The 27,130-nt window shown below is 35.5% G+C and overlaps 1 protein-coding gene across 1 annotated transcript; it reads left to right on the top strand.

Moving 5' to 3' along the window:
- Positions 1 to 10,203: 10,203 nt before the first annotated feature.
- Positions 10,204 to 26,449, top strand: LOC116167694. The gene is made up of 2 exons (XM_031483162.1): positions 10,204 to 10,965; positions 25,930 to 26,449. The coding sequence occupies exons 1-2, from the start codon at positions 10,500 to 10,502 to the stop codon at positions 26,049 to 26,051; spliced, it is 588 nt and encodes a 195-aa protein (XP_031339022.1). The 5' UTR covers positions 10,204 to 10,499; the 3' UTR covers positions 26,052 to 26,449.
- Positions 26,450 to 27,130: the final 681 nt, after the last annotated feature.

The following is a 27,130-nucleotide window of genomic DNA, read 5'->3' as shown; positions in this document are numbered from 1 at the left end:
AGCTATAGGTACAATCTAAAAATGTGTATAATCTAGTTCAAGCAAAAATACCACAAGGCTGAGAATAAAAAAAAGTCAATTGCAAGGTTGTTAGGTGCTTTTTATTCACGATTCACGATCCCGAACTTTCTCACCAAACAAAAAAAGATGTATGAGAAATAAATCTTATATTGTTTACTTAAATTGAACAACAAGAATGTAGCTCTGAGAATAAGTAGCAGATATTGCATAACATGCTCCAATTGGTTGGTTAAATAAGTATTACAAAATGCAAAATGCTCGATTTCAACGAAAAGGTTTACCTTTAAAAGTCAAGTATCCGCATTTATATGTTTAATAATAATTTTGTCAGTAGAAAATTCCTCTTATCTCTTTTCGATAGTTCTTTCATAATAGGGGAAGTGTCATAAGGAAAATTACCCCTTTAAAATTCGAAAAAAGAAATGTTTTGACAGAAATTTAGGAACAGGCCGATTTTCATATCTTTAGGGAGTTTGCTGAAACCTTAAATTTAGTGAGAAATAAGTGCCTCACTTGCGGATCAGAAGAAAGATCCAATTAGTTATTTTACTAATCGTTATATTGATTTTTCGATATCCTTTGAATTTCATGAATTAACATTCAATGATTTACGAATGTTATTCTGGTTCCATTAACAAAGGTAATAAACGCCTGTATACCTACGTAAATCTACTTACCCTGAACAGTTAAAAGTTTCTAAAGTTGTTCCACTCCATAAAGGTGGGGGTGACGAAAATCTTCTGACCAATTACCGACCACTGTCTATACCACCAGTTTTCTCAAACATTTTTGAAAAAGCTTTAAAAGTTCAAATCATGCATTATTTTGATTCTATCAAATTATTTTCCTGTAGTCAATATGGATTTCGTGCGAATAAATCGACGTCTAGTGCCATATTAAACTTGACAAATAATATTTTAACCTGCTTTGAGGCCAATGATTTCTATATTGCAAATTTCTTGGCCCACACTAAAGCATTTGATTGTGTTAATCACTCCATTTTAGTTAACAAACTAGCTAAATATAACTTTTCTGGCAATACCATTTCACTATTGAAATCATATCTGAGTGCTCGAACTCAATATGTGTATTTCAATCAATCACAATCAAATTATCAAAGTATCACTGCTGGTGTACCACAGGGGTCGGTACTTGGTCCGATTTTTTTTTAAATATATATAAACGATTTAACTTTTTTAACTCATTCCAAAGATATAGGTAATTCTTTATGCTGATGACACCACTTTATTGAGAAGATGTCAGGATCTGAATCATGAAACACGCATCTTGGAGGATGTCGAAGAATGGATATTAAATAACAGATTAAAAATTAACCAAAGCAAATGTGAAAAATGTATTTTTACATTAATACGCACAGAGGGAGTTATTAATCCCGCACAAGTTAAATTTTTAGGAGTGTTGATTGATCCCAAACTGAATTGGCTTGCCCATTGTAACCAATTATCGATCAAGCTATCAAAAGCATGCTATTTGCTACGTTGTCTGAAATCTACAGTATCTACTGATGTAGTAATCAGTGCATATTATGGATGCTTTCATTCTACAGATCAAAACCTATCAAGAAAATTTGCTTTCCAATAGATATGTATCATGTACTAATACTGTGGGCAACGCTATACAATATGACTTTCAAAGTCTTTAGAAGACTCTTGGGAACAAGTCTTTGAAAGTGCTTGATGGTTTTTAAGGACTTTAAAGGCCTACAGAAGAGTTTTATATGCTCTTGGAAGCCTTTAAAAATCCTTAAAACTCTTAAAGAGCCTTAGATAATATTAGTAATAATAAGAATAACTTTATTGTCATTCAGAAAAAATCGTGAATGTAAAAAATAAATTCACATGAGATATTGAACGATCGTAAAGGGCCCATAAAAATTCATTAAATACATTTTAAAAATTATTAAAGATTGTTCTAGGATTGTTGGGTCTCTAAGGACCACTGAAAGCCCGTTGAGACGAGAAAAAACATGAACTCATGAAGTCGGTCTCTTGAACAGTGGCGTAACTACAATGCCTCAAAGGTACGCAATGAGGACGGGCCCGGGCTTAAAAGGGGCCCCGGCAAAAATGTACAAACAATTTAATTTATTTATACAAAATTGAAAATGTCTCGAGTCCCTTCAATGGTATGCTCTATTAATTATTTACATATTTTCCGTTACTAAAGGAAGAGATAAAACGTAAAAAGCGTAATGCAATGCTGGCTAATGTTTTATTTACGAAGGGCCATGCACCTGCTTTTTTTACAGTTTACTATTACAGTCCGAAGAAAATTCTGAATAATTGTTCACGTAGGGTAAATGTAAGTGAAAAATCTGGAGCAATATCTGCAATATACAAAAATTAACAATCCGAGGAAGTGACTCTTGAATTTGAATAATTTAAATCTGATTTTAATCGAATACAAAATTTGATATGCTCAAAAGTACCCAACCCAAATAGATTTAAAAGCAACTCCACTCCTTTCCCATTTGTGAAAAATAACAATCCGACGTCTCTTACATCAAGTAAATGAGATACTTTGTTAATTAGCAGAATCTTCTCCAATCCAGAAGGTATCTGGAGGTCCTGGATATGGTAACCTTAGACAGTTACACTGAAGCTGTATTTCGAGATGAATGCCGCTAAGTAATTTTAACACTCCAGCGTTTACCTCTGCTCGGACGAAACAGTTAAAGACATTTAAAAAAAGCCAGATTCATACACAAAGAATTGAAGTCGTTAATCAAACTAAACGAGTTTAAACATCGAAAGAACTGGCCAATATTATTAAAATTAATATGGCGCAAATGTTACACAAAGTTTGACAATTAAAGTTCGAACAAAATCAACTAGAAAGCAGTGACGCTAAATTTTACAATGGACCTGTGGACCAATAAATTACAAAATGCAAAATCAGCAAAGCTAAATCAAGACACTATTTTCGACATATACAGATTAACATCGTTTAAAAATATAAGGAAAGGGCCTCCAAACATTTTTGAAGACGGGCCTCTAAAATGAAGTTACGCCACTGCTCTTGAATATATAAATATGTATGTAAGGGGTTAAAATCTCTAAAGTTCCAACAAAATACCAAAAGGCCCCATCCCCCGATGCCTCTTGAGAACTGTTTTTTTGAATATTCTTAAATTAAAGATTAGCATGTTCTATTACATGTTTTTGCTAACTGAATCAGTATCAATGTTTACTCTACTAAATTCAAGAATAATTTCCCCCCTGAAACTGTATTTGCACAACATTCAAAAAGTGAGTGAGAGAGACAGAGAGAGTGGTTCAAATACCAAATTGGTTTTTTCATTCTATAACACACGTCGATTTCTTCAAATGCACTCTAGATGCACTGTGTGTTTTTGATAGCTATAGGTTCATAAGTTTATAACCTAGCGGTAATCACTCCCGGTAAGAATAGTAAATGTAAATAAATTCGTTTATTTAAAGTATATAAAAGATATAGAGTTTATACCAACCCCTATTTACAAGAAGTCAATTAGGAATTTTAAATATACAGTCACGAGTGCATTAACTAAAGTCGTATACTTACCTATTGAAAGAATTAAATTCACAAACCCCGTTCTTTCTCGCCGAAAAAAAGAATAAACCGTTGAATGTCACATTACGTATTGCGTTGAACACTTTTATATCGAGACACTACTATAGTGGTTACTAATAGCGTAAATTTCCGCAAGTTTCCTATCTAAACCCATTAATATATAATAATTGGGCATCAATTTTAGATTTTTAGAGGTTTTGGTTTTGTAATTTGGGTATCACCAAACCAAGAAATTTTATCAGTATGGTAAGGTAAAAACCAAAACGCTACTTTCATGCCCTGAGCAATTTTTTTTACATATCGTCAATTACTTAATAATGTAGCATTGATTCTTGTTAATGTAATCAAAAAGATGTCCTTTCTAGGATTAATGTCACCACTTAATAACACATGCAGGGCATGAAGAAGTTTTTTTTGTGGACGCAGGATTAAACGCAATAGGAACTCGTTATTTGCTTCTGTTTGAAAGTCCCTAAAACAAAACCGTGCTATTTTGTTCTTCAGTGAGTTTGGCTTTTACTCTCTTCGATTTTTCATTAAAACCGTGTATTCTATTCCGGAGGAAATATTGAGATGTAATTTTATAAAAACCCTTCAACTTTGTATTCAAAATTTTTGGATTATTTTATTCCATGCCTCCGTATACTGGGGTGTATTCTATACCCCGCAGACCCCGCGATTACGTTCTTTCGCAAAACGTTAGAACTCTCATGATTTTGCAAGAGTATCGTACTCGAATAATTGTACATACAATTAAGTACTAAATCTTTAAATAAACAAAGGCAATGTAAAAGTTAAACTAAGTTGTGGCTTGCAATACTTCATAATTACATACAATACAATATTCGGGTATAGAGAAAAGAATATTTTGGTATAAAACAAAGATCAACACTGAACCATTTATTATAATATTTTTGAAGTTTTCATTTGGACAATCTAAATATGGATGAATTATATTTAATATTGAAAGCCAGCCAGTCATGACGAATATAATAGCGTATTTTTCCCCAAAAATGCTCTAAAAGCAAGCATATTTTGGGATTTTTGTAGCTGCAGTTTTTAAACTAACATTTTGAGCGCTTAATTTTTTTTACGAAAAACGTTTGCTTTGGATTCCTCCACAACCCGGTTGTTTACCCATGTTGAACGCAATCTGTTTTCTAATTATACAAATTAGCTCAATACGGATCCCAAATGGAAATGTTGTTTTCAACCAACTACCGCTCTTCTTTCTTACCCTAATCAAAATTGGGCGTTCGGGGAGGGGGAGCCCCAACGAAAGGAATCAATTTCTACCAACCATGGCCCCCTCTCCGACCCCTTATCGTGATGGGTTATTATTCCTTATAATTCAAGAACGGATTGTCTGCGGAGGGTACTCACAAAGGGCGATTGGAACGTCTGGATGAAATATATTCATTAGTGATGGGAAAACTTTAAGACCGAATATCTCGAAACCGGTTTGTCGGAGGGGAGTGCTCACAAAAGCCATATCTATTGGTAAAGTCGAAGTGAATATCTTGAAAACGAAGTGTCGGAAGAAGGTATTTAAAAAGGGCAAGCAGAACGTCTGGACGAGATACATCTACTGGTGATGTCAAAATGTTCAGTGCAAATATTTGCAAAACGGTGTGTCGGAGGGGAGTACTTTCAAGAGGTGGAAAGATCTTGTAGATGAGTCATTTGGTGTCAACACACAACACACGTTAAAGAAGGTGTTACGATATTCCCTTGCTGAGATCTCGAGATGGTCTTGGTCTTATGTTCCACAATTCTTTTCCTTTGCAAGTTCTCCCTTCATATTGCTCAAACTCCTCTTAATTTCCTCAAAAGTTGTTCTCAAGTTTCGCATCGCAATCATCTTAGGTTCTCCTCAAGTTCATTTCAAGATCTTGTTATCACAAAATGTACAGTCCGTTTAAATTTTTACACTAGTAGAAATGGTTCAACCTGGATTTCAATTAAGAAAATTGATATTAATTTAATAAAATGGGTTGGGTGATTTGTGAGATTGGAAAATTCATCAAATTAACTATATAAAGTAAGATTTCCCTTAGTTTGCGTGCACGTCATCGGTGCATTATGACATCATCACTAAGTATGTTTACAGAGCAGCATGCTATCAATGGAAGAGAATACATATGCAGGCAGTCATACAGACAGTGCTGCATTCTGGGTAGGTACCTATTACATCAACGACTTATACCGACCAATTACTAAAAAAATGTTTCGGTAGTTATTTATCACAGGTTGTCTATGATTCTTCTAAATTTGGTAGAAAATGGTACCCGAGCCGCTTAAGGAAATTGTGCTTATTTATTGACATTGACATGTTTTGATCATAATACCTACATATGGTCAACAAAAATGCATCAAATTCATGTCTTGGGCATTAGATAATGCCCTTAGACACGACCGGACACTTTACTGATGACTTAAGATTCAAGAGTACCTACCGTCTTCCTCTTCCTTTATTTTTGCTGCTCAACTTAGTTTCCTAACGAATCCTTCCCGGAAATTTAATCTCCAATTCGTCGCAGTACCACGTTACTCCTAATCCCATGATTTCTTTATTTTACTATCTTCTCTTGGTTCCCGTTTGCGATGTTGGAATTTTTCATAAAACTTTTTCTATTCTTTTTCCCCTGATCTTTTGCTTCTCGGTTATTTTTTAAAGAATCATTCCCATAGTTTTTTCACTCTTTTAGCTTACTTCCCATCTTATGTAATATCCAGTCGTGATTTTCGGGATCTTCGCTTTGTTTTAACTCTCTCTATATTTCACCAGCGTTCCGTTTCCTCTCATTTTATTTCTTCAGTCTCTTCTATTTTGATTCAAGATCTTAATTTTATTGCTCCTCACAGAATTCCTCTGATTCCTTTTTCTTTATTTCCACTTCTACTGCTTTTGTAAATCTCCAACGAATGCTTTTCGTCAACACAGTTTCTGTGTTCCCCTATACCCCATCATTTTTTGGTTACTATGTCCTCGTTTTGCTGTCTTAATTCTCTCTCTTTATTGCGTGTAAATTTCACCTTTGTTTGTAAATGTTTGGGAGTTTTAGCCAATGCTGCTGCATCATCCATTCTTTTTCCTTTTTAATTCTCTAATACATCTTTCTCCAACTATTGTATTTTAACTCTGGACTGTAGCTGGCCTCTTCTTCTCTTCATCAGTTAACTTTTAGCGGTCCTTTGAAAGTGGAATCGGTATTGATTTCCAATCCAACGGAAACCATTGGGGATGGAAGTTTGAGGGTGCGATCGGTCATACGAAATGTACTTCCTTACATCACGTAAAAACAAAGCTTTGAAAATGCACTGTGAGAGGGGCAAAGCGTAGTTTTTAGGGCGGAGGACATTTGCTGTCAACTTCTTCAACATTCAAAACGCATCGTATGTGGTTTTTCTATTTCTCCTCATTCTCGCCAATGAAATCCGTTAATCGTTGATAGTTTCCAGACCACCCTTTACCGGCCTTTGCACCACTACTACTAGGGTATCGACTTCGGTTATAGTTGGAGTGTTAGAACTGCTTCAATTACTTACTTTAGATACTTGCAAGCAATGCGTAAACTAAGTTTTTTTAGTGTATATATATATATATATATATATGATAGTCGCTAATTCCCTACCATTTTTAGCTTCCAAGCACCTTGGGGATTCAGGATCTGAAAGTCGTGATAAAAGACATGAAAGCACTTTTAGGACTGTCAAGCATTTTAAAAAATCTAAAACGCCCCGTATTACTGCAATGCAAGTACTACGTAAACTGATGCAAGAACGTGCGCTTTCTTGTGCCTTTTGTCAAATTGGGGAAGCGTTGCATAATACAGCCGTTGAAGGTTCAACAATCAACAATAACCTAACACTAGTGCTGGCAAGTTCCAAAGTGCTCGAAAGTCTCGTTTCAAAAGCTATAGTGCTTTGTCATTTCATTTCCAATTAAAGTGATCGATAATCGTAATGATTTAGTGCTTGGGACTTTCAAGCATTTTTCTTATTGCACAAGCAGTTAACTTGTTGGGTATGTAACTAAAAAAAACGAAACAATTGTTTCAATTTTCATCATAAAATTTTCCAAAGTGAAAAACTGTTTTCAGTGTCGAAATCAAGTCATTTGTATACTTTTCAACAAACATCGCAGCTCATCTAAATAAATCAACTACAGCAATGTATAAAATCATTGAATATATAAGTACGATCGCGTTCGTATAGGCAACTCTTGTTGCGGATATGCTACTTACACAAATCGCCGGTTAGAAACACCATCATTAATTTTCTTCTGGCCTTATATCTATATCAGAGATATCACTATTGCCACATTTTTTTTCATAATTGCTATAGTATCAGTATTCTGATATTACTATTAAGGTCATCATGCTAAAACATAATTTTTCCCTTTTACGATTTTGCGGAAATGACCAATGACAATAACGTTTCCTATCAAAAACCAGGCACTATTATCGTTCATATTCTACTTTAATTACTTCATTTATTAACCCCTTCCATAAAAACAGATTCGTTACTTGTACTTGGACTGTTAACTTTGAAGGTCGTATTATCTCTTTTAAATTCAGGAGGCTATCTGTTCGTCCAAGAAGGCACGGCATTGATACCTTTTTTAGAAAGGTTATTTATGCGCAAAACCGCAAAAATATCATCATTTATTTATTTATCTTCCGTTAAAGGATAAAGTCGAAATGTCTACTTGCGCCTTGGTTGGTAGTTACGTAGTTTATCCTTTCGTTTTTCGTTTATAGGAACGCTTAAAAATGTTACAGAATTGCGGTAAACATTTTGAAAGTACTTGTTTAATTGATGAAATGAAGATCATGCGATTTTGTACTACAGGGTGACCGTATGAAAATTGTCAAGGTTTGCGTTGCGGTTGTTCCAATGATTATTCACATCTAATGTATTGGAATTGGAATATCGGTAAACTATACTTCAATCAATGCCAGTACTAATCGAAGAACACACAATATGATATGGAATTTGATCAGTATGTGACTCATAGCCTTGACCGTAATGAAAACACAGAAATCCGATTTGATTTAAGAATAGATCAAAACGACTTCAAATTGACTGATTTATTCATGTTTTCACAAATCTTTGAACGAACCTCCCCTAATTTCTAGCTGACCTGGCCTCGGCTCTCAATAGATTATTATACAGTTTTTGAATTATTTGAGTTTCTTGTAATCCAAATTTAATCCAATATAGCAGAAAGAATGTGAGTTACCATTCCTTGTTTTATGAATATAAATAATCTGATCAATTTAATGGAATTGCAGTCTGAAGAATATCTAGGGGACATTCAGAAGAATTAGACCGATGCCTTGAAAGCGGTTTCTGCACAAGAGTTTACATAAGCTTCTTTCAGCAAAGGAAACATCGTATGGTGAAGCGTACAGCATCTAGGCCAGGGGGAGTACTTTGAAGGGGATAAACTTGATTAACTTGCATTTTGTAAATACCATTTTTCCGGGTAGGTAATGAATTATCATACCTCGCTTCTTTTTACTAAGCGACTGCGCTACTGTACACTATTGGGGAGTGGCGCTAGCTCTAAAATTTGAAGCGCTAGTTCTCACGTACATATCTACCCCCCTAAAGAGAGGTAGGAGAAGTGCGAACTCGAGTTCCATTTCTCACTTTACCTGCTGCATTGGTCATTTCGCAAAATGCCTAAGGATTTTGCAAAATGCCGGATCTCGCAGTTTGCCGAGAACATATTACATATACCCCAGACGTCAAAGTGGCACTAGATGGTGCTAAGTTAACGAAGCCGCATCTATCATAATGAAAGAAGGGCGCCTAATTGTACCTATACGGTTGCGAGCGGTTCCTGGGTCCCAGGTTTCCAAATTTTGGTAGGTAGTAGATGATTCGATTGCAGGGCCGTATTTAGTATTTAGTTGCGAAGTTTATATTTGAAGGCGATTTGACTACATAATAATCTATGCGGAAATAAATTTGTCCGAAATGTGTTCAAGGTCGCTCTCTACTCGGTACAACATTATCGCATAATATTGTTACCGCCCGACATGCGCAACGTCACACCTTTATATTTACACCATGACCTATCCATACTTGAAAAATTTGTGCAAAATTGAAACCTAAAAATACATTACGATGATCGTCTAATCGCAATCGCATGGTAACCAAATTCAAATTATTCATTTATCTCCTTTGATAAATACGCTTATTTTAAAATGAGGTAGTTTTGTTTTGCAAAAACGATTCGTGCCATATTTTGGACAAACCCGCTAAAGTGGAATATCCTACAGGAAATCATTTAAGGTGGATGGACTTTGGCGTACTTCCCTTTAAAAGCCGCGGTGAAAGACCACACAAATGATTTTTAGCTACCGAATTTGCCGGAGCATTATGAATCGGGGCGTACCCCGAACTCCAATAATTAATAAGTTTCCTGCCCTTAACGCATTTGTAAAAATAATTAGCCACGGCTTGATTAATGGAGCAAGAGCGATGTGTTTTTGTTAAAACAATCGTTGAAAATTCAAATCTGGCGGCTACCCCTGCAACGTGGAATAATCCAACCAAACCGACGCTACTCCTCGCGTCTCTTGTCGCTTGGCAACGAACAAATACGACAGTCGCGTAATATCTTCGTAGTAAAACGGACGCCGTTGACGTATTGTGCGTTGATTTCGTTGAAAATAATTGTTTGTGTGCCAAAAGTACGTATGAAATGGTTATTTAAGTGACTTTGAGTAGTTTAAGATCGATTTCGAATGTTCTGAGAACGCCGAACGGCGTTTATTATCGCGTTTTTCGCAGTGGCGTGACTCGATATTTTATTCTGCGAATAATCTACACACACGCCTTTCTAAAGCGTGTTCGCGTTGTTGCCTATCGTATCTGCAAACATAAACAAAATGAGTGCTCGAGTTTTCAAACCTATCGCGTTTGCAGAAATTCCAAAAATACGGTCGTCACCCTCGATCGAGGGGAGTTTCGTCTACAAGGGTTTCGCGAAAGTGCGACGCTCGTTGTTCAATGCGGACCCGGGGGAGACGAGGCGTTTCGTTGACGAAGAACTGGCCAAATTGGCGAACGATAAGTGCGAGAAATGGGAATTCGATTTCGTCGCGTGCAAACCAAAGGACGTAATCGGGAGATACGAGTGGCACAAGGTCACACCTCCGAAAGTGGTGAGCGTACCCTCGACCCCCAAGAAACACAATTTGTTCGACAGCCACCAGGAGGTGGTGTGCAACGAATTTCTGTATCCCCCGATCGAATCCAGTAGCCGGACGAGCGTCGATGACGACGATACGATATCGGAATTTTCGGATATTCACACCCAGCCGAACATACCCAAGAAACAGAGCCTAATTACAGGTAAGCGAAAAAATGACCGTTAGCCGGCCGATAACACACCCCGTCATAAGCCACCCTCGCCGCCCGAGGGTGAGCACAGGACAGCTGTTCCAATATATCACATCGATTTTTATTTCACAACGCAACATTAAAAACCGGTAGTGAGTTTCGGTTAAATTGTAATTAAGTGTGAAGTCGGTCGTAAATTAACTACTAGAAGATCGTACACTGGTTAATTAGTTTATTTTTGACGTAATTACACTTAGATAACCGAATGTAATGTGGATGGACATTATAAACGGCCGCATATAATTGACTTCTATAAGGAAGTTTATCATAGAACCTACTTCATTTTTTATGTAGGAAATACGAGGAAATATTAGGAAATGGTATACTTCCTCCTTTCTAAGAGCCGACTCCGACATTTAAAGTACAAGTAAAAGAAATTTGAGGATCTACAGCCTTACATTACTCTCCAGGACAGGGTAGAAGTAACGAAATCGTACTCTTTTTACAAGTAGTTAGCTAAGTCCTTATTCTTTACACTAAGCTAAGTCTTAAACAGAGGATTAAACATTCCGAGGATAAAAAATTATGAAATTTCTGGATATATTTGGGGCCATTTTTTTAACTATTCGGAGACCTGGTCGGAGACGTTGGGTGAGGTTCAGTACTTTTTGAAAGGGCGAGCCCATTTGTTTCTTTAAGGGGGTTGCATACATATGGGGAAAAGTAAATTGGCTTGAAATGTATGGGAAGGCAAGCATTTTTCTAAGTGGAGAAAAGATCACCTGAACATGAAAGTAATAGTAGTAAATTATTATTTTCTGCACGTGGTTTTTGCTTTTTTGCCTCGTCTTTTGTTTGCTTTGGTGCTCTATGTCTTGCAGCGAAACATTTTGGAAGATGATTGTATGTAATTGATTGATAGGATTATAGGAATATAATTTTTCGTTGATTTGAGCCGTTGCCCGTTTTCGAAATAAGTATACGGGGTCAGATAAAAAAGTACCTCGAAAAGTACCTAACCTCATTTTTTTTAATGGAACCCCCTGCATATTTTAATCTAAAATTAACATTAAAAAAATTGAATGTTGATTCAAAAATTTAAAAAAAAAGGTTGAAAAAATTCTGTACATCTGAATTTTTTGAATCATTTGAATATCATCCTTAGTGTGCTATTTTTTGAAAAGATAATTTAATTTACTATTTTTTAAATTAAAATATACCCGAGGTTCTTTTTAAAAAATGATGTTTGGTCCGATAACTTTTTCACTCGCTTTTTCATTTTCCCCCGTATCTCGTTAAGTGAGCAAAAATTTTCAAATTTTGATTATACCATTTTAAGTTTGACAATTTCAATACAGTTTTTAAGTAGTGATTTACGTACATATACCAAACGCGTGACGGATACTTTCGCAGATATACAAAACTTAATTATATTTTATTATATTTGAAATCGGAAGAATGGACCTAATCTCATTTTGAATTGAAATGAAGCACGCTCGGAAGCACGAGATGAAACACTATTATGGTTATGGGTGAACATCTGAATAATGTATGATTCGTAAATCATTTTTTACTTTTCAATCAAGTCCGATTCATTAATTTTGATTATCAATCAAATTGAATTATTTCTTAGTTGATTATAAGTTATCTTTTAATATTCTACCCGAGATTCTACGAATTAATTAAAAAGTTTGACGCAATATTGAATTATTTTGTAAAAAATGTATTTTTGTTTGTTTTTTGAAGCGATTAAAGATGGCCTATGATCGACTAAAGAATAATTACTTAATTATTGATGGCCATTTGCACCGACAAATTTAAGCGGTAAAATTAATGCCAACGATTAACTATTGAGACAATGGTTGCCATGGATTTTAAGCTAAGCTCCGCTTAAATTTGTCGGTACAAAAGGTCATTAATTGCCAGAAATTGATTAAAAAATTAACCAAGGCGCTAATAATTTTACTAGTATTCGTAGTCCAATCATGGGTTATCTATCTCACATCGGTAAAAAAATTCAATATGGTATGTATTTACCTAACAAAAAAAAGTTGATATTAATTTGTCAGCAACCGTCGTCTTGGCATCATTTTTGAGTTTGTGCTTTCGCAATGAAAAATGTTTGTAACAACTTTTATTTTTTAATGAGGAGATTTTCAGATGTTTTTAATCACTTTTAGTCGGATCTGAATTTAAAAATTAATTAAATTACCCAAAAAATTTGCTACCTTTTTGTGATTTTCGTGATGTTTTCGAGACTTTATTACGATGATTAATTAAAATTACTAGCATAATTACAACAATTACGTGGACATAGCTCCCATCATGAGTAACGTGGTAAATGTAGAAAGAAGGTGCTTGTTTTGGTTCCTTTTACCTGGCTGCACCCTGTATATGACAAACTTCTGATACATTTGGTTGGTTGCGTCGCAAAACTCGTATATTCTGCATATTCAAAAATAAATTAAACACGACTACTGTGGGCGGAACGTACGTGGAAACGGATAGATAAAAAACTGAATTGCGGAAGTACGAATTTGTATACATTTTCGAAATTTATGCTTTCTAAATAGAGCAATTCAAGATAATTGCTAGGCACCTGCCCGACCATAGCAAGTCGGTGCAAATATTTGAATATCACACTTGGTTTCCTTCCAGCTGTCACGGGTGTCTTTGATCGCGATGGTGTCTCGTTTTAGTGAGCCGATGTAAAACGGCACCGTGTTTGTGCGACATTTTCCAAAAACAAAACGTAGCGTGAGAAAAACGTTTGACCGTTAGCCTATCTACAATCTGCATATCAAGGTTGCGTGACCGCAACGTTGTCACCAAAAAAGAAAGGATAAGGGTGCGGATGTTCTACAGGAAGAAGGGACATTTTACGTGAGAACTCGAAATCATGTACCGAGATTTTACAAGTGAAATGAAGTGGTTCGTTTATCAACGTATTTTTTAATTGGGGAATTCAAGGGAACTAGGATGTAATTGTCTCATGTTACAAACGTAGGTACTCGCATAGATAAGAAATATCTCAAATGTTTATCGTTCTGTTTATGTTTACATAGCAGATTAGTAGATAGCGAAGGGCTGTTATTAAACTTCATTCCAAGGTTTTCAGTTGAAAGATTAATTGAAATTATCCAAAAAGATATGGAAATACGGAGCACACCCAAGCGAAGATGACTTTCCAGATTTGCCAAACAAAACCCACCCAATGTCCATAACTATTGCTTCACGGATCATTTGAATAAATGGAATATCTCCCCTTGAAGGCACGCGTGCCATAAAACGATTCAAAGTGGGAATAACAAATCTTTTATTTCACTTCTTTTCATAGACCTTGGTCTCCCACGCCGTCGTCGCCGGAATTCTAATTTTAAAAAGGGCCGGAGAGAAATCCAAATTTCTCCATACAGTTCGGGAAGTACGCTACAGTCGCTTATCCTGTTTCCCACGTACAACCCCTTCAAGTTCGTCATGTGGAAAAAAACGGTGGTGGATTTACCTGCCTACCATAACATCGAACGCATTATGGAAGTAATTAGCGCCTTTCTTAAAAATTTTCACATTCGTAGTGAACAAAAAAAAGAAAATAAACATTAAATTATACAAATAAGCGACCTCTTTCCAGTTGAAGGACATTGACATTGCACTTTCGCCCCACGCCGGGACGGGGACCCACCCATTTTAGTTGGTAAAAATAAAGTGCTCCGATGTGGGCTGAGCCATCGCGAGCTTCACTTTGCCAGCCACACCGGTTTACTTGTTTTCATTTTCATGCCCGAAGCCAGCTACTGTTTACTCTTACGCAGATTACACTCGCCTTTCTCCCCACGCCGCCGCCACGTTCCGCTACTATACCCATTTTATTTACAACAAACGGAGTAAAATTTTAATCTTTCAAGAGAGATGGTATAAAATTATATCGTGCTCCTAGGTCAGTTAACTTACGTGCTGGATATGAACTTCTAAATTAATAGTGACGATTTTTATACGCTTGCTGCAGTTGGACGTGGTCTTGAAGGAAGGAATTCGTGGACGGACTCAAAACTAGCAAAAAATTACCCATTCATTAATTGTTAATGGCAATTTCTAGCTCTTAAGTGGGTATTATTTACTTTTACGGTTTCCATATTAGGTACCTATACCGATTCTAGATAAAAAAGAGTAAAAAGGTACAGACATACGTTTTGGTAAACGAGTTTCATAGTGCTTTTTTTGTCAAACGGAAAGTGTATGCCAAGATATTTGGACGTTGTAGGCGTCATCTCGAATCCAAAATTCAGTTTTGGAATTTCGAACTATGTGTACATAACAAGTAAGGGGGGGGGGGGGGTATTTATTTTAAATACAATATCGTATAGTTAAGATTGTCATGAAAATTCACACACTAAATCTTTCGAATATTGTCACTACTCTTTGCGACAGGAATAAACTACCCTAACCTTTTAGTAAACGTATCCGGTTGTCATATACCTGTCTCACTCGCACGAATACAGTTTTCGTTCGGCCAGATAATGATAGAGTTATTTTCTGTCATTTTAGATTATACACTGTATCCACGTTAAGATATACAGGGCCTTGCATTTAAAAAACCAACCTTGGGTCAAATCTCGGAAACGGTGATCTATACAATTTTTTTACTACGCCACTGGATACTACGTATCTAAAATAGCCAGTTTTTACCTTCTTTTTTCTATCTTACATGAGTAGTAAGATATGCATCCTAAAAAGTCAAAGTTTTCGTTTTAACCCTGTATCTCAGAAACAAACATAGCTGGATTTATTCTATTCGTATTTCCTCTTTTCCGGTGTGAGCTATGAAGATGTTCTGTTAAGAATTTGGCACCTGGTTTTATATGATCCGTAAAAAATATTGAATAATTTTTTTAATTACAAATACAACGATGTACGGCACACAAAAACCAGTTGCCAAATTCTTGACAGAACAGCTTCCTAGCTCAATCCGAAAATAGCGCTTTTAGAAGAGTGTCTTCAAAAAATAATAAGTTTAGACAAAACGTTTCCCTTGAAAGTTTACTAATGTAACGGGCGATCAAAAATGAGTTGCTGTCGAGTCGCCTTTGGAAGTTCAAGTTAAATACGATTTCCCATGTAAACAAAAATTCCAAAGGTAACTCGACAGCAACTCATTTTTGATCGCATAGTATTATTTTCCGATGTAGAATAAGAATATTGAAGGTTTCTATTTAAAAAAATTAAGTTGCCCTACACTTTACCGGAACTGGTAGTCCAAAAGAAATGACCCTATACGCCCTCGGCTACACCCCAATTCGTTTCGTGTATCCAGTTAAACTCCAATAAATCATTCCTGAAACTAATACATACAATATATCCTATGCAAAAATCTTGCATCAATACTATCGTATACAGGGTGGTGACTTGCGTAACGCACTCGGTAACGCATCATAGGGATTTCAATGTAAAATTCATAACATGCGATTATTGGCTCCCCAAATTATATTGGAGCAAAAATGTATTAAGGTTTTTTGTAGAAAAAAATTTTTTACACCAATCAACCGTATTAGTTTTCAATTTTTTGCATACGGAAAAAGACGGAAAATTGGAAAAATAAAACCCCCATCTTTTTCAATAATCTACGATGCCATGGAATTTTCTAAAACAAAAAGATATCCAGTTGTCAATTAGTAGTAGTTCGAAATGGATTTTACTCGGGATTTTATGATCGACTTGGTTACTGTCTTGCAGTTAATGGTGACTTGATTCGAACGTTTATTGCAAATTGTTATATTAGGAAACCGTTTTTAGTAATTTGGTCTTTCTTTATGGTGAATTCGCTGTTTTAAATATAATACTTTTTGATAGAATTTGTTTTGTTCTATAGCAGACATTCCATGGCATGACGGATATTGGCGTAGTTTTTGTATTATAAAATTCCATGGCATCACAGATTATTGAAAACGATGGGGGTTTATTTTTCCAATTTTCCGTATTTAGTATGCAAAAAATTGAAAACTAATACGGTTGATTGGCGTAAAAAAATTTTTCCTACAAAAAACCTTAACACATTTTTGCTCTAAAATAATTTGGGGAGCCAATAATCGCATGTTATGAATTTTACATTGAAATCCCTATGATGCGTTACGCAAGTCACCACCCTGTATAACTGTTACCAGTGTTACCACCGTAAACCATATTTATTTTCGTTTATTCCAAATTCTATTGTTATACTTGGAAAAAAACAAAGTTTATCCCTTAAATTAATAATCGAGTTAATAATTCTAATTAGATCGCGATAATAGGTTATTTTTAATTATACATTCTTTTCTAATAGAAATTCGCGTGGCGTTTGCATCTTTTGGCCGCGTGCCGTTGTATCTTTTTTTTTAAATTTTGCTCATGTTTGTCTAGTGATTTTAGATTTTATCTCGGATTTTATTAATAATAATTGTAATTCCTAATTAGAATTAATTTAGTCTTGCCGAAAAAAAAATATTTTAGTTTTTTAACTTTGACATTTTTTCTCAGTTTTTTTTTGTAATAAAACCTGGCACAATTTTTATAGGTTGTACACAGAAAAATAAGGTCTTTCGAATAGCTTAAAAAAATTTTAGGTGGCTATTTGAAGAAAAAAGTTCGATGCCGTTGCGGCGCTCCAAAATTTATTATTTTTATTTTTCGTTTCAGTATGTCAAATATACATGTTCAAAATTTGAACAAAATCCGTCGGGTCATTACTTCGGATTGCCAACGCACGCACATAATACAGACGGAAAAAAATTTTATTCTTTAAAAGTGGCTTAAAATGATCTAAAACGTCGACATTTGATGAAATTTTAACATGTCCAAAAAACGTTGATTGCAATAGCCACCCAAAAGTTGAAAACTGTTGGTTTCAACAGGATGGTGGACCCGCGCATAAAAAAATGAAGTTGGTGATTTCCCCAAAACGAAAGGCTGTATTGAAAATCTCTCAACGCTGTCTTGTGGAGCTCACAGAGTGGCAATGAGAAAGTGTTTTTAATATTTTTGTATCTGTTCAATTCTGTTAAAAAAAATCGGCGGAAGTAATCGGAATTTTCTAATTTTCTTTGCAGCATGATAACTCTTTAATTGCACATCTTTTTCCTAATTTGACCATTTCGTATCGGTTTCTGAGATCGCCATGATAGACATACTGTGTGTGAATTGGTTGCTGGATCCTCGTATATAACCGAGTATATAACTTTCATTTCATCATTAAACCTTCTTCTGAGCTAATTACAGATGCCTTGTTACTTCTGCAAGATGAATACCCAGTTGGTATTTCCATCCTAATTTTCACCTTTAGCTCTATTCCCTTAGTTTTTTCGAGGTTTTTTTTATTGCAGCAAGTTAAAATGTGATTCGGTTTGGCAAGATTCGTTCGAAAATATTTTAGGCCGAACTTCGTTCGCAAAAAAAAACATTGACCTTTTTATTGCGTTATGCTCAGATTAATGGCCATGGGAAACATTAACATACATCTTTTATTGTGTTCATTTTTTTTACTTTGTTCTTCTCATGACCACCACATTTTAGTACAAAAACAGTGTGCGAAAATTGAATCTTAAAAGAATTTCCTCGTCATTATTAAACACGGGACAAAAGCGAACGAGTATTATTCGAGGGTCGTTGGCCTAACATTAAAAAAACTACGAAAACAATAATTTGTATAAACCTTAGGGATTCGGGGATCGGGTATCCCACTAGGCCTACCGTGTTACTCGCCCTTTCATTTGTTGCCACTACAGGAATGCTGTCTCATTAATAATTTTATTTGTTTAGATTAAGGTTATCTACACTTGTCGATCTCGTTCTTCGCGTTTTCGATCATCGCATCGCACTACCGTAAATTGACACTAACTTAATAAGTTTGTTAGTCATTGTTACCAATTTTCCAGTTTGTAAACAATTGGTGGCTTATTAGCGATTCCGCCAGTGGTGGGGGAGCCGGTCAGTCCATCATCAAAATACGTTTTTTATCCTCATCTTGTGGGTTTTAAATCTGAAGACATCACAATCTAATTGTATACAACGTAGGTGAATGTACGAATCAAGGTGAACCACCTCCGATGCGTGTTAGTGCGTACGTATCTTCATAGACAGCAAGAAAGAACAAAGAAAAGAAGGATGGAAACTAGAATTGAAGAAGATACGACTAACGTAGAAAAAACGAAATTAACGATCAAAACAACGTATCGTTCATGCCAGGCAGGCCATAGTACGCACTTCACCTCACGGTTGTTCAACTCTTCTTGCAGATGTTTAGATGTGCACCGAATTAGGAGAGATGTTTTGATCGTGCAGGAATATTTTTGGCCCGGCGTAGTAAATTTTAATAAGCGAAGCCGCTCGGAATGTTTATTTACGTACGCGATGTTGACATCCGATATAATTGTCGGTATATGAGATTCAAATCAGGTTATACACATTACGTCAGTTTACTATAAAAATATTAACCGTTAAATGAATGTCATTAAACTTCTGCCATTTTTTTTTGCGAATTCTGATTCATTCATTCGCCCTCTTTTCGGCGGTCACATACCGTTTCGCTCATTATTGTCATTTTCACTCCCATCCTTATTCAAACTGCTGAAAGAAATGAACGTAGTACGCAAATGGTTTTTTGTTGCGCAGGCTGTAATTAATAAATGCCGCTAGGTCGTTTCTCTGAGGAATTTCGCATTCTAAATAGAATTGGCAAATAATTTTGGGACGTTCACCCTGCCTAAGGTTCTTAGATTCTCTACGTCCCCAATTAAGCTCGATGGGTGTTGTGGTAGTAGGTCTACAAAGAATCAAGTTCAAATTGCGATGACAAGTACTCATGAACGCGTTTGAATAGAACGTTATTCAGAAGGATGACCATTTTTCATCGTTTGGATTTTTGATCTGGATCCAAAGGATGAAGAGGGGTTCAATTGCATTGCAGTTGATTGTTTGCCGATCACCAAGACCATGGTACTATACCGAACAAATCCTAAAGGCAATTTTTTTGAGGCTTCCAGTTAATTAATTGCTGTGCATGACAACAACAAACACTTGTACCGTTAAGCAAGTTGAAATATTGAATAGTTTTAGTATTGGTGCCATATAATTTTATCGCGCAATTACTTTTTATTACTTTCGCGTGCAAGAGCGAGGGAAGGCCGTACTCCCAACATAAGCGAATGGAATTATGCAAGTGCAAATAAACAGAGATGTTTAATGTTACAGCCTATAAATGTCGTTAGTGGCGAATTTTAGTGCGCTGTTTCCATAATAAAGTATTTAGGTAATAAAACATTTGGCGTTTGATTTTTTTTTAATTGTTTGCGTAATTATGTTTTGGCAGATGGATAATGTCGAGGATAATGTGGTTAGTGTTGCCATGATTACAGGTGCACTTCAAAGTTATGGCTTGCCGTCTGTAATTTAACAACTATTGTGCAGATAAAGCGCATTTTTTTTAAACCAAAATAGCGCAGAAAATAGGTGGAGTAGCATGCTATTTATCGATGTTCACCATCTTAGTAAGTGATTAAAGGAGGAAGGGTTCTTTACACATAAACATGTAAGTACCGCCCGGCATACATTCAAAATCTACACTACATAATGCAAGAAGAATCAAACCCTTAGAAAACTTCTTCGAAATATTGCATTTTCTTCCAATATTTTCGAGATATTCACAATTAAGTTTTCACATCGCCAGTGTCTCGTCTAGTTGAGAGTTCTCCCCTCCGATACTTCGTTCTGTAGACGTTCCACTTCCGCTTTATGAGTACTCTCCCGACACGTTCTTGTCTTTTTCTAACTTATGTATATCATACATAGGGAATTCCTAATTACAAACCGGCAAAGCTACAGCGAATATACTTATACAGTGTGTCCCAGATCGGGTGGGATTGCATGGGTAACTTTGTTATTATTAAGGATAGAGAATTGGTTAAATGGGCAATGTTTTGCAGTTTTAGATGCTTATTTAAAATGTCCTTTTGGAAATTCAAAATGTCGCATAGGTTCGACGTAAATTCAAAAAAACTAAAATTGGTCATTTCCTTGAATGTCTTATATCATCGAAAGTATAAGAGATATAAAAAAAATTTTATATAAAAGTGACTGTCTTTAATACGTTTAATTTAGAATTGATGCCAAAAAAATTCAAGATGGCTACTTTTGAGGAACATTTACCAACTTCCTAAAGTTAAATAGGCGCCATATGGGATTTTTAGATTAGGTACTTGATAGATCAAAGACAGTCACTTTTATATAAAACTTTTTTATATCTCTTATACTTTCGATGATATAAGACATTCAAGGAAATGACCAATTTTAGTTTTTTTGAATTTACGTCGAACCTATGCGACATTTTGAATTTCCATAAGAAAATTTTAAATAAGCATCCAAAACTGCAAAACATTGCCCATTTAACCAATTCTCTATCTTTAATAATAACAAAGTTACCCATGCAATCCCACCCGATTTGGGACACACTGTATATGCATATGATTTTCATTGTAGTCATTTTCCATGTTCTAATGTTTCACAATCGTTAGTGGCATTTTTTAATGAATTCATAACTCTGTGTTGGATTTATTTCCTCATCTGATGGTAAGATTCCCGATGACGGCAACGGCAACTCAATAAAGGACTATTATTATTATCTCGATTATTATTAAACTCTCTAGTTAATCATTGAAATAGGCTACAGTGTACACTATAACTACTATACACTTTGTCCAAGATAAGTATGTCTATCATGAGGATTACCGAAATAGAAGATACGAGAAAATTGCGACTACTTCCGAATATAAGTATGCCAGAATTGTCGTTATCATTTTGTGAGAATACCTATCGGTCAAATTTCGTGGAAAATGGAAAATTTCTCCGATAGGTATTCTCGCACGATTAGGACATTGTACGCTGGTCAGGGTGTATAATAATTATACACCGTGGCGCCGGTGCGCCATCCTGTTGAAACCAACACTTTCCAACTTTCATTTTGTGTGTACCGTATATCGTTGGATTCGTAATCTAATAACTAATAACAAATGCTACTCAATATAGTACGTATGTTTTTTGTTTCCTTTTTTGCAGATTTTATCTACTTTTTTACGGGCTATATAAAATAAAGTTCATGTTATCCCCGAAACTAAACGAAAATCTCATCCTCGCACCGTCTTATAGAGCTCAAAAAGTCGCAATAAGAAAGTGTGTTTTTTTGTATTTGTGCAAATAACATCAGAAAAAAATAAAAACCAAATCGGTAAATTTTGGTTTTGGTAGCATATCTTCGGAAGTAGTCGGAATTTTCTAGTTGCCTTTAAATCATGTTAACTCTTTAATTGCGCATCTTTTCTCTAATTTGAAGTATATATCACAGCTGACTCGTCCGCCATTTTGGAGCCCACTGACAATTGACGCTTGCAAAACGTTGCATGTATTGTCTTATTTAAATAAAAATCATTGCTTTTTTAACGTTTATTGTTGCATAAAGGTAAGACGTTGCACCTTAAACTGTTTTTGTGCATAGATTTGGAGTGTTAGTGGGCTCCAAAATCGCAGACGAGTCTGCTATCTTAATCAAGTACAGTAGTACTTCGGCGAACTTCTACAAAATGGCTTGCTATCTTTGGTTGCTGTTTTCATATGGATAGATATTCATTAATTTCTAATTTTTTGAAATATCAATATCTACAGAACAAAATATCAGTGGAAGTTTAATTTTTTTAAATAAATTGTGGAAAATCATGCCAATTTTGAAACATGTTACCTTTTAAGCCATAATAGTTTCTTCAAGAAAAAATAAAAGATGCGCTCTTCTAAATTCCTGAAAATCGACACTTTTTGGGACTGTTTGGCAGAAGCTTCTTAAAGAGGATTTTATCCGTAAATGCTTATGGATTCAAATTAGTCCGTAATGAAATACATAAGTTTTTTGAATTTGCCGACAGTTAGATTTGTTTCGACTGACTGAAAATTGGAATTTCAACGAAAAGCAAAGTGCCAAATTCTTGACAAAACAGCTTCCTAGCTCAAACGAGATATTAAAAAAACATTTTTGACAGTGTTGGGATCTACCATCTACTCTCAATTTATTCTTAATATTCCAACACTGTTTCAACGAAAAGTGTGTGTTTTTTTTAATTTTATTAATTTTTCGCTTGATGAAAACACCTTTGAATTGTTTGCACACTGTCTTCCAATTTTTGGGCGACAGTTACCTCATCACACACATCTTTCATTTAAGTATTTATTTATTCATTTTTGACCCTTATTTTTTAAGTGGGTGTAGTTTCAGCCAAAGCTGCTTTACCAGCCCAACCCACTATACATTTACAAATATCTAAGCCCATACCCGGATTCAAATCAGTGACCCTTAGTATCGCAGTCGAGATTCAACACTACTGCGCCATACGGGCCGGCACACACTTTCCATTATGTATTTCTATTATCAATTTAATAATTGTGACAGTCGCTGAAGAATTGTCGTTTCCCCCTAGAAAAGTGCCAGAATATCCCCCAAAGATTCCGATGTGAGTAGGCTAGGACGAGCAAGAAAAATCCTAGAATATCCATCCATTCATTTGCCCAAACAATAGAGATCAACGGGAAAATTTAAAGGGGGGGGAGGGGAGATGTAAAGGTAAATTGTAGGGAAATTTGCTACTATTCTAATGGACATCATTTCCACAACCAATCAGCGGGAAAGCAAATTGTCTAGTTCCTTCTTTTAGGCGATAGCGATGAATTTTAGGACCAAAATCTTTTCAGCTCTCCCAAGCCGTTTTGCTCCATTCTTGGTGTTTTTTTTTCGCAAACTCTACGCCCATCAATTTTTTTCGGATCCCATTGAAAAGAGAGGAACTCACCAACGGATTTGAGATGTTTTCGTGGCAACTTTCCATAGAAAAAAGTAAACAACCGAAACCACAATAACATTATATGTTTCGCCTACATGCCGTGTTGATAGCAGCTATCGTTAGCCTAATTAACTAACTTTAGCCTAGTTATACGAATACCACATTGTGGTCTGTTTGCGTCGCCGTCCATTGTCCAAGAATGATTAATTACTAACAGGAATATGACGCGCGCACGTTTCTACTGCAAGTAGTGTAAGCGGCTAGAAGAGGAAATCAACGAAATTGGCTAATTAATGTAAACACAATTCGGGCAACGACCTTAGAAGCTTATGTTTTCCATCTGGCATTTTACTTCCTCATACCGACCGTCGAAATGAGGATGTCCTAGCGTTGAGGTTCCCGAAGAGGGGTGACGTATGTGCCGGCAAAGTTACGTCGGCCTGACAGAGTAAACCGTTTTGCATTTACTATTAGGACGTAGTATGACTTGTTTAAATCGTACACGCATTCGGTGTCAATGTTCTTTTAATGCATGACCTCCTTTGTTTAATTTTTCTTTAGTGTAGGTTCGCTGGATTGTACGCAGAGTGAAAAGAATGTTCTTCCGTTTGGTACGTAATTGGGTCACTCTACCATGGGAATTCTATGACGTTATTATAAAATGTGACGGCAAGATGATAAGCTTGGCGCAATGAAAGTATTAAAGGGCATACATAGATTTCTATGGACGTGGGAATAAAGGACTAGTTCTTGTGCATACGTAATTGACTGCACTTGGGCATTCTATGCACGTGTGTTTTTGATGTGGCCCAAATCGGTAAATCACCAACAGGAGGAAAACGCGGATGAATAACGTATTGTTAAGATAAAAAAACACATCTGCTTAGCGGCGTACAATATCGAGATAAATTGCATCAATTGACCCCACATCTGCACTTTTAGAGCACACTAAGACGAATGACCTCCCTTGGTTTAATATCAATTGATCAACGTCTTCGGGAGACGCGTGTACTCTTTAATTAAATTAAGCTAGAATAAAGACGAAGATTTATTAATAATAAAGGGCAAAGTGTCCTAATACGATTTAAGTCTAACGCTCATTTTTTATCGTCCCTGGAATTCTATCTAACCACCAACAGGCTTTTTCATTGCGATTATTTAGAAAAGGGGAGAAAGTGGAAATCTTACATTTTTATTGTTTGAGAGTGATTTCACTGGGTTATGACTAAGATACTTGACGTAATTACAACATCACAATGGTTCATTGTCATTCGACAGGAAAGCGGGCTATGTATTATGTCTCTTTGTTTTTAGTGGTTTGTTTACTTTACACTGAAATTTGATCTTGTTATGTTGTTTGTTGGTGGCGATCCAATGTTTTCCATCGAAAGTAGTGCATAAACGAACTTAAACATCAAATGCTCCTGGTCTAACCACCGGCGGTCTAACCACTAGGGTATCGATTTTACACATATATGGCTCTTCTTGGTCGTACAAATGAATACGACTAACTTATTGGGCATTGTGGCAATAAGTTTGGGCCGACTCGCATCTAACTTCGTTGAAAACTGCTCTAAAAAGCCTCTATTGGTCTACTTGTAACAAGAATAGAATAGGTGTTAATAAAATAAATTGACCCAATTTAGTAGGCAAATTGATTTCCAGTGATGATTTTTAAATTAGGGCCATTTTACTGGTAGGGGAATTTGAGTCGGCACCGATAAGCAATGTAACGTTTAGGGTAACTTTTGGCACAAATTTAAATATTGATAACTGCTATCTCTATTATGTAAATTTGTTTAAAGATCTTAACGATGTGTGTCGTGGCCTACTATGTTGAGAGTAAAGAGAATTTAGGATGGTCGTACTATCGTGTCCCCCTTTCTTCTCTCTCGCGTATCTACGGTTTGATTTGACAAAACGTTATGAAATAATTTTATTGGCGGACATCAAGCGCTTATCATTTTAGCTCAGCGTTACGCGATAAAAAAATTACTACTAAAAGCAAACGGAAACGTCCCGGATATGCGTAGTAACTTTTTGTGTGATAGCCGATGGCACTTTGGTGTAAAGATGTTGATAATGAACAAAAACGGAAGCGCTTGTTAACGCTGTCTCTTTTTTGTTACAGATTTTATGCAAACCAGGAAGCGGTGCGAGGAACCTTCGCTTAAGAAAAAACTTAAACGTAACACCAACGCCTCCAAACCAAAAAAGTTGGTGAGGATGTCCCTTGCCGATTCCGGAAGTTGAAATGCTGTACATCACAACTACCAACCCCACATACATGTTACAAATTAAAGATCTCGTATTATTATTGAAAATTACGTGTACAGTACAATTTTTTTAAAGAATTTATTACTATTTAAGTTGTACAGTTTTTGAGTTTGTTTGATTTTATTTCTGTACTATGTAATATAAATTGTGTATAATTTGTATTTATTTTCAATTTGATCTCCAAAATTACTCGTTTGGAAGTAATATGTAATACTAATTGCCCTATACGGTTACCTAAACATTGTACAAAGTCGCCTAAGATTATTTCGGTTCCTAAATCTACACTTGTGTAACGTTCTGATCAAAACCTCCGTAACTGTGTGATTCTTCTACGGGGTCTCTATTGTAAAGTATGCCATTACCTAATTATTGTATAAATGAAACTTTACGGAGACACCCCGTAAACGCGAATAAGGGCAATTTTAGTTTAGGTATCTTACTGTAAGTGGGAGGGTAAAAGGTTTGTTTAAAATCTGTCTATTAATAAGCGTTTACTAAAAGGATTCGGCAATACTTAACTACCCAAAGAACAGAAATTAAGTACAAATGGATTGTATGGGAATGGTTTTGAGAGCTTATTACTTGGCTTAAAATTTTGTCACACGTTGGCAGCTTTTTAATGCGGAATGAAGGAAAGGCAATTTGAAGTTTGAGCTCCTCATCGAAAGGTTTTGCAAGTTATCGTTTGCAGGGTTGCAAGATCTCTTCTTCTAATTTTAATAATAAATATAATCTGTTAAAACTTCATAATATATATATTTTTTTCTATTAACACCTGTGATGTATTAAAAATGATCTCAAATAATAAGAGAAATATTTTTATTTTTGCAAAGGGCACTACTTTGTTGTTCATTAAAAATATTTTAAGTCTTTGAAAGATTTACCTAATTAAGTGTTCGTTTTAAGAAAAATGAACAATAGTGCACTGCCCTTTAAAATAAGAAGTTATGTATTATGTAATGTAAATTTGTTGTAAAATATATAACAGATTTAACGTATAAATATTACAAAAAGTAAAATAAATTAATAGGCTTATTTGTTACTGTATTTTTGTG

The sequence above is a fragment of the Photinus pyralis genome, unplaced genomic scaffold, assembly GCF_008802855.1.
Source record: "Photinus pyralis isolate 1611_PpyrPB1 unplaced genomic scaffold, Ppyr1.3 Ppyr1.4_LG4, whole genome shotgun sequence".
NCBI lineage: Eukaryota > Metazoa > Arthropoda > Insecta > Coleoptera > Lampyridae > Photinus > Photinus pyralis.
Note: the sequence above shows the minus strand (reverse complement) of the source record. Positions and strands in the feature narration are given on the sequence as shown.

Bases quoted from the DNA above. Each gene is read 5' to 3' on its own strand.
- LOC116167694 (XM_031483162.1), top strand. From the start codon at position 10,500: ATGAGTGCTCGAGTTTTCAAACCTATCGCGTTTGCAGAAATTCCAAAA. The intron at 10,966-25,929 runs GTAAGCGAAAAA...TTTTTGTTACAG, and splicing joins GAAACAGAGCCTAATTACAG to ATTTTATGCAAACCAGGAAG.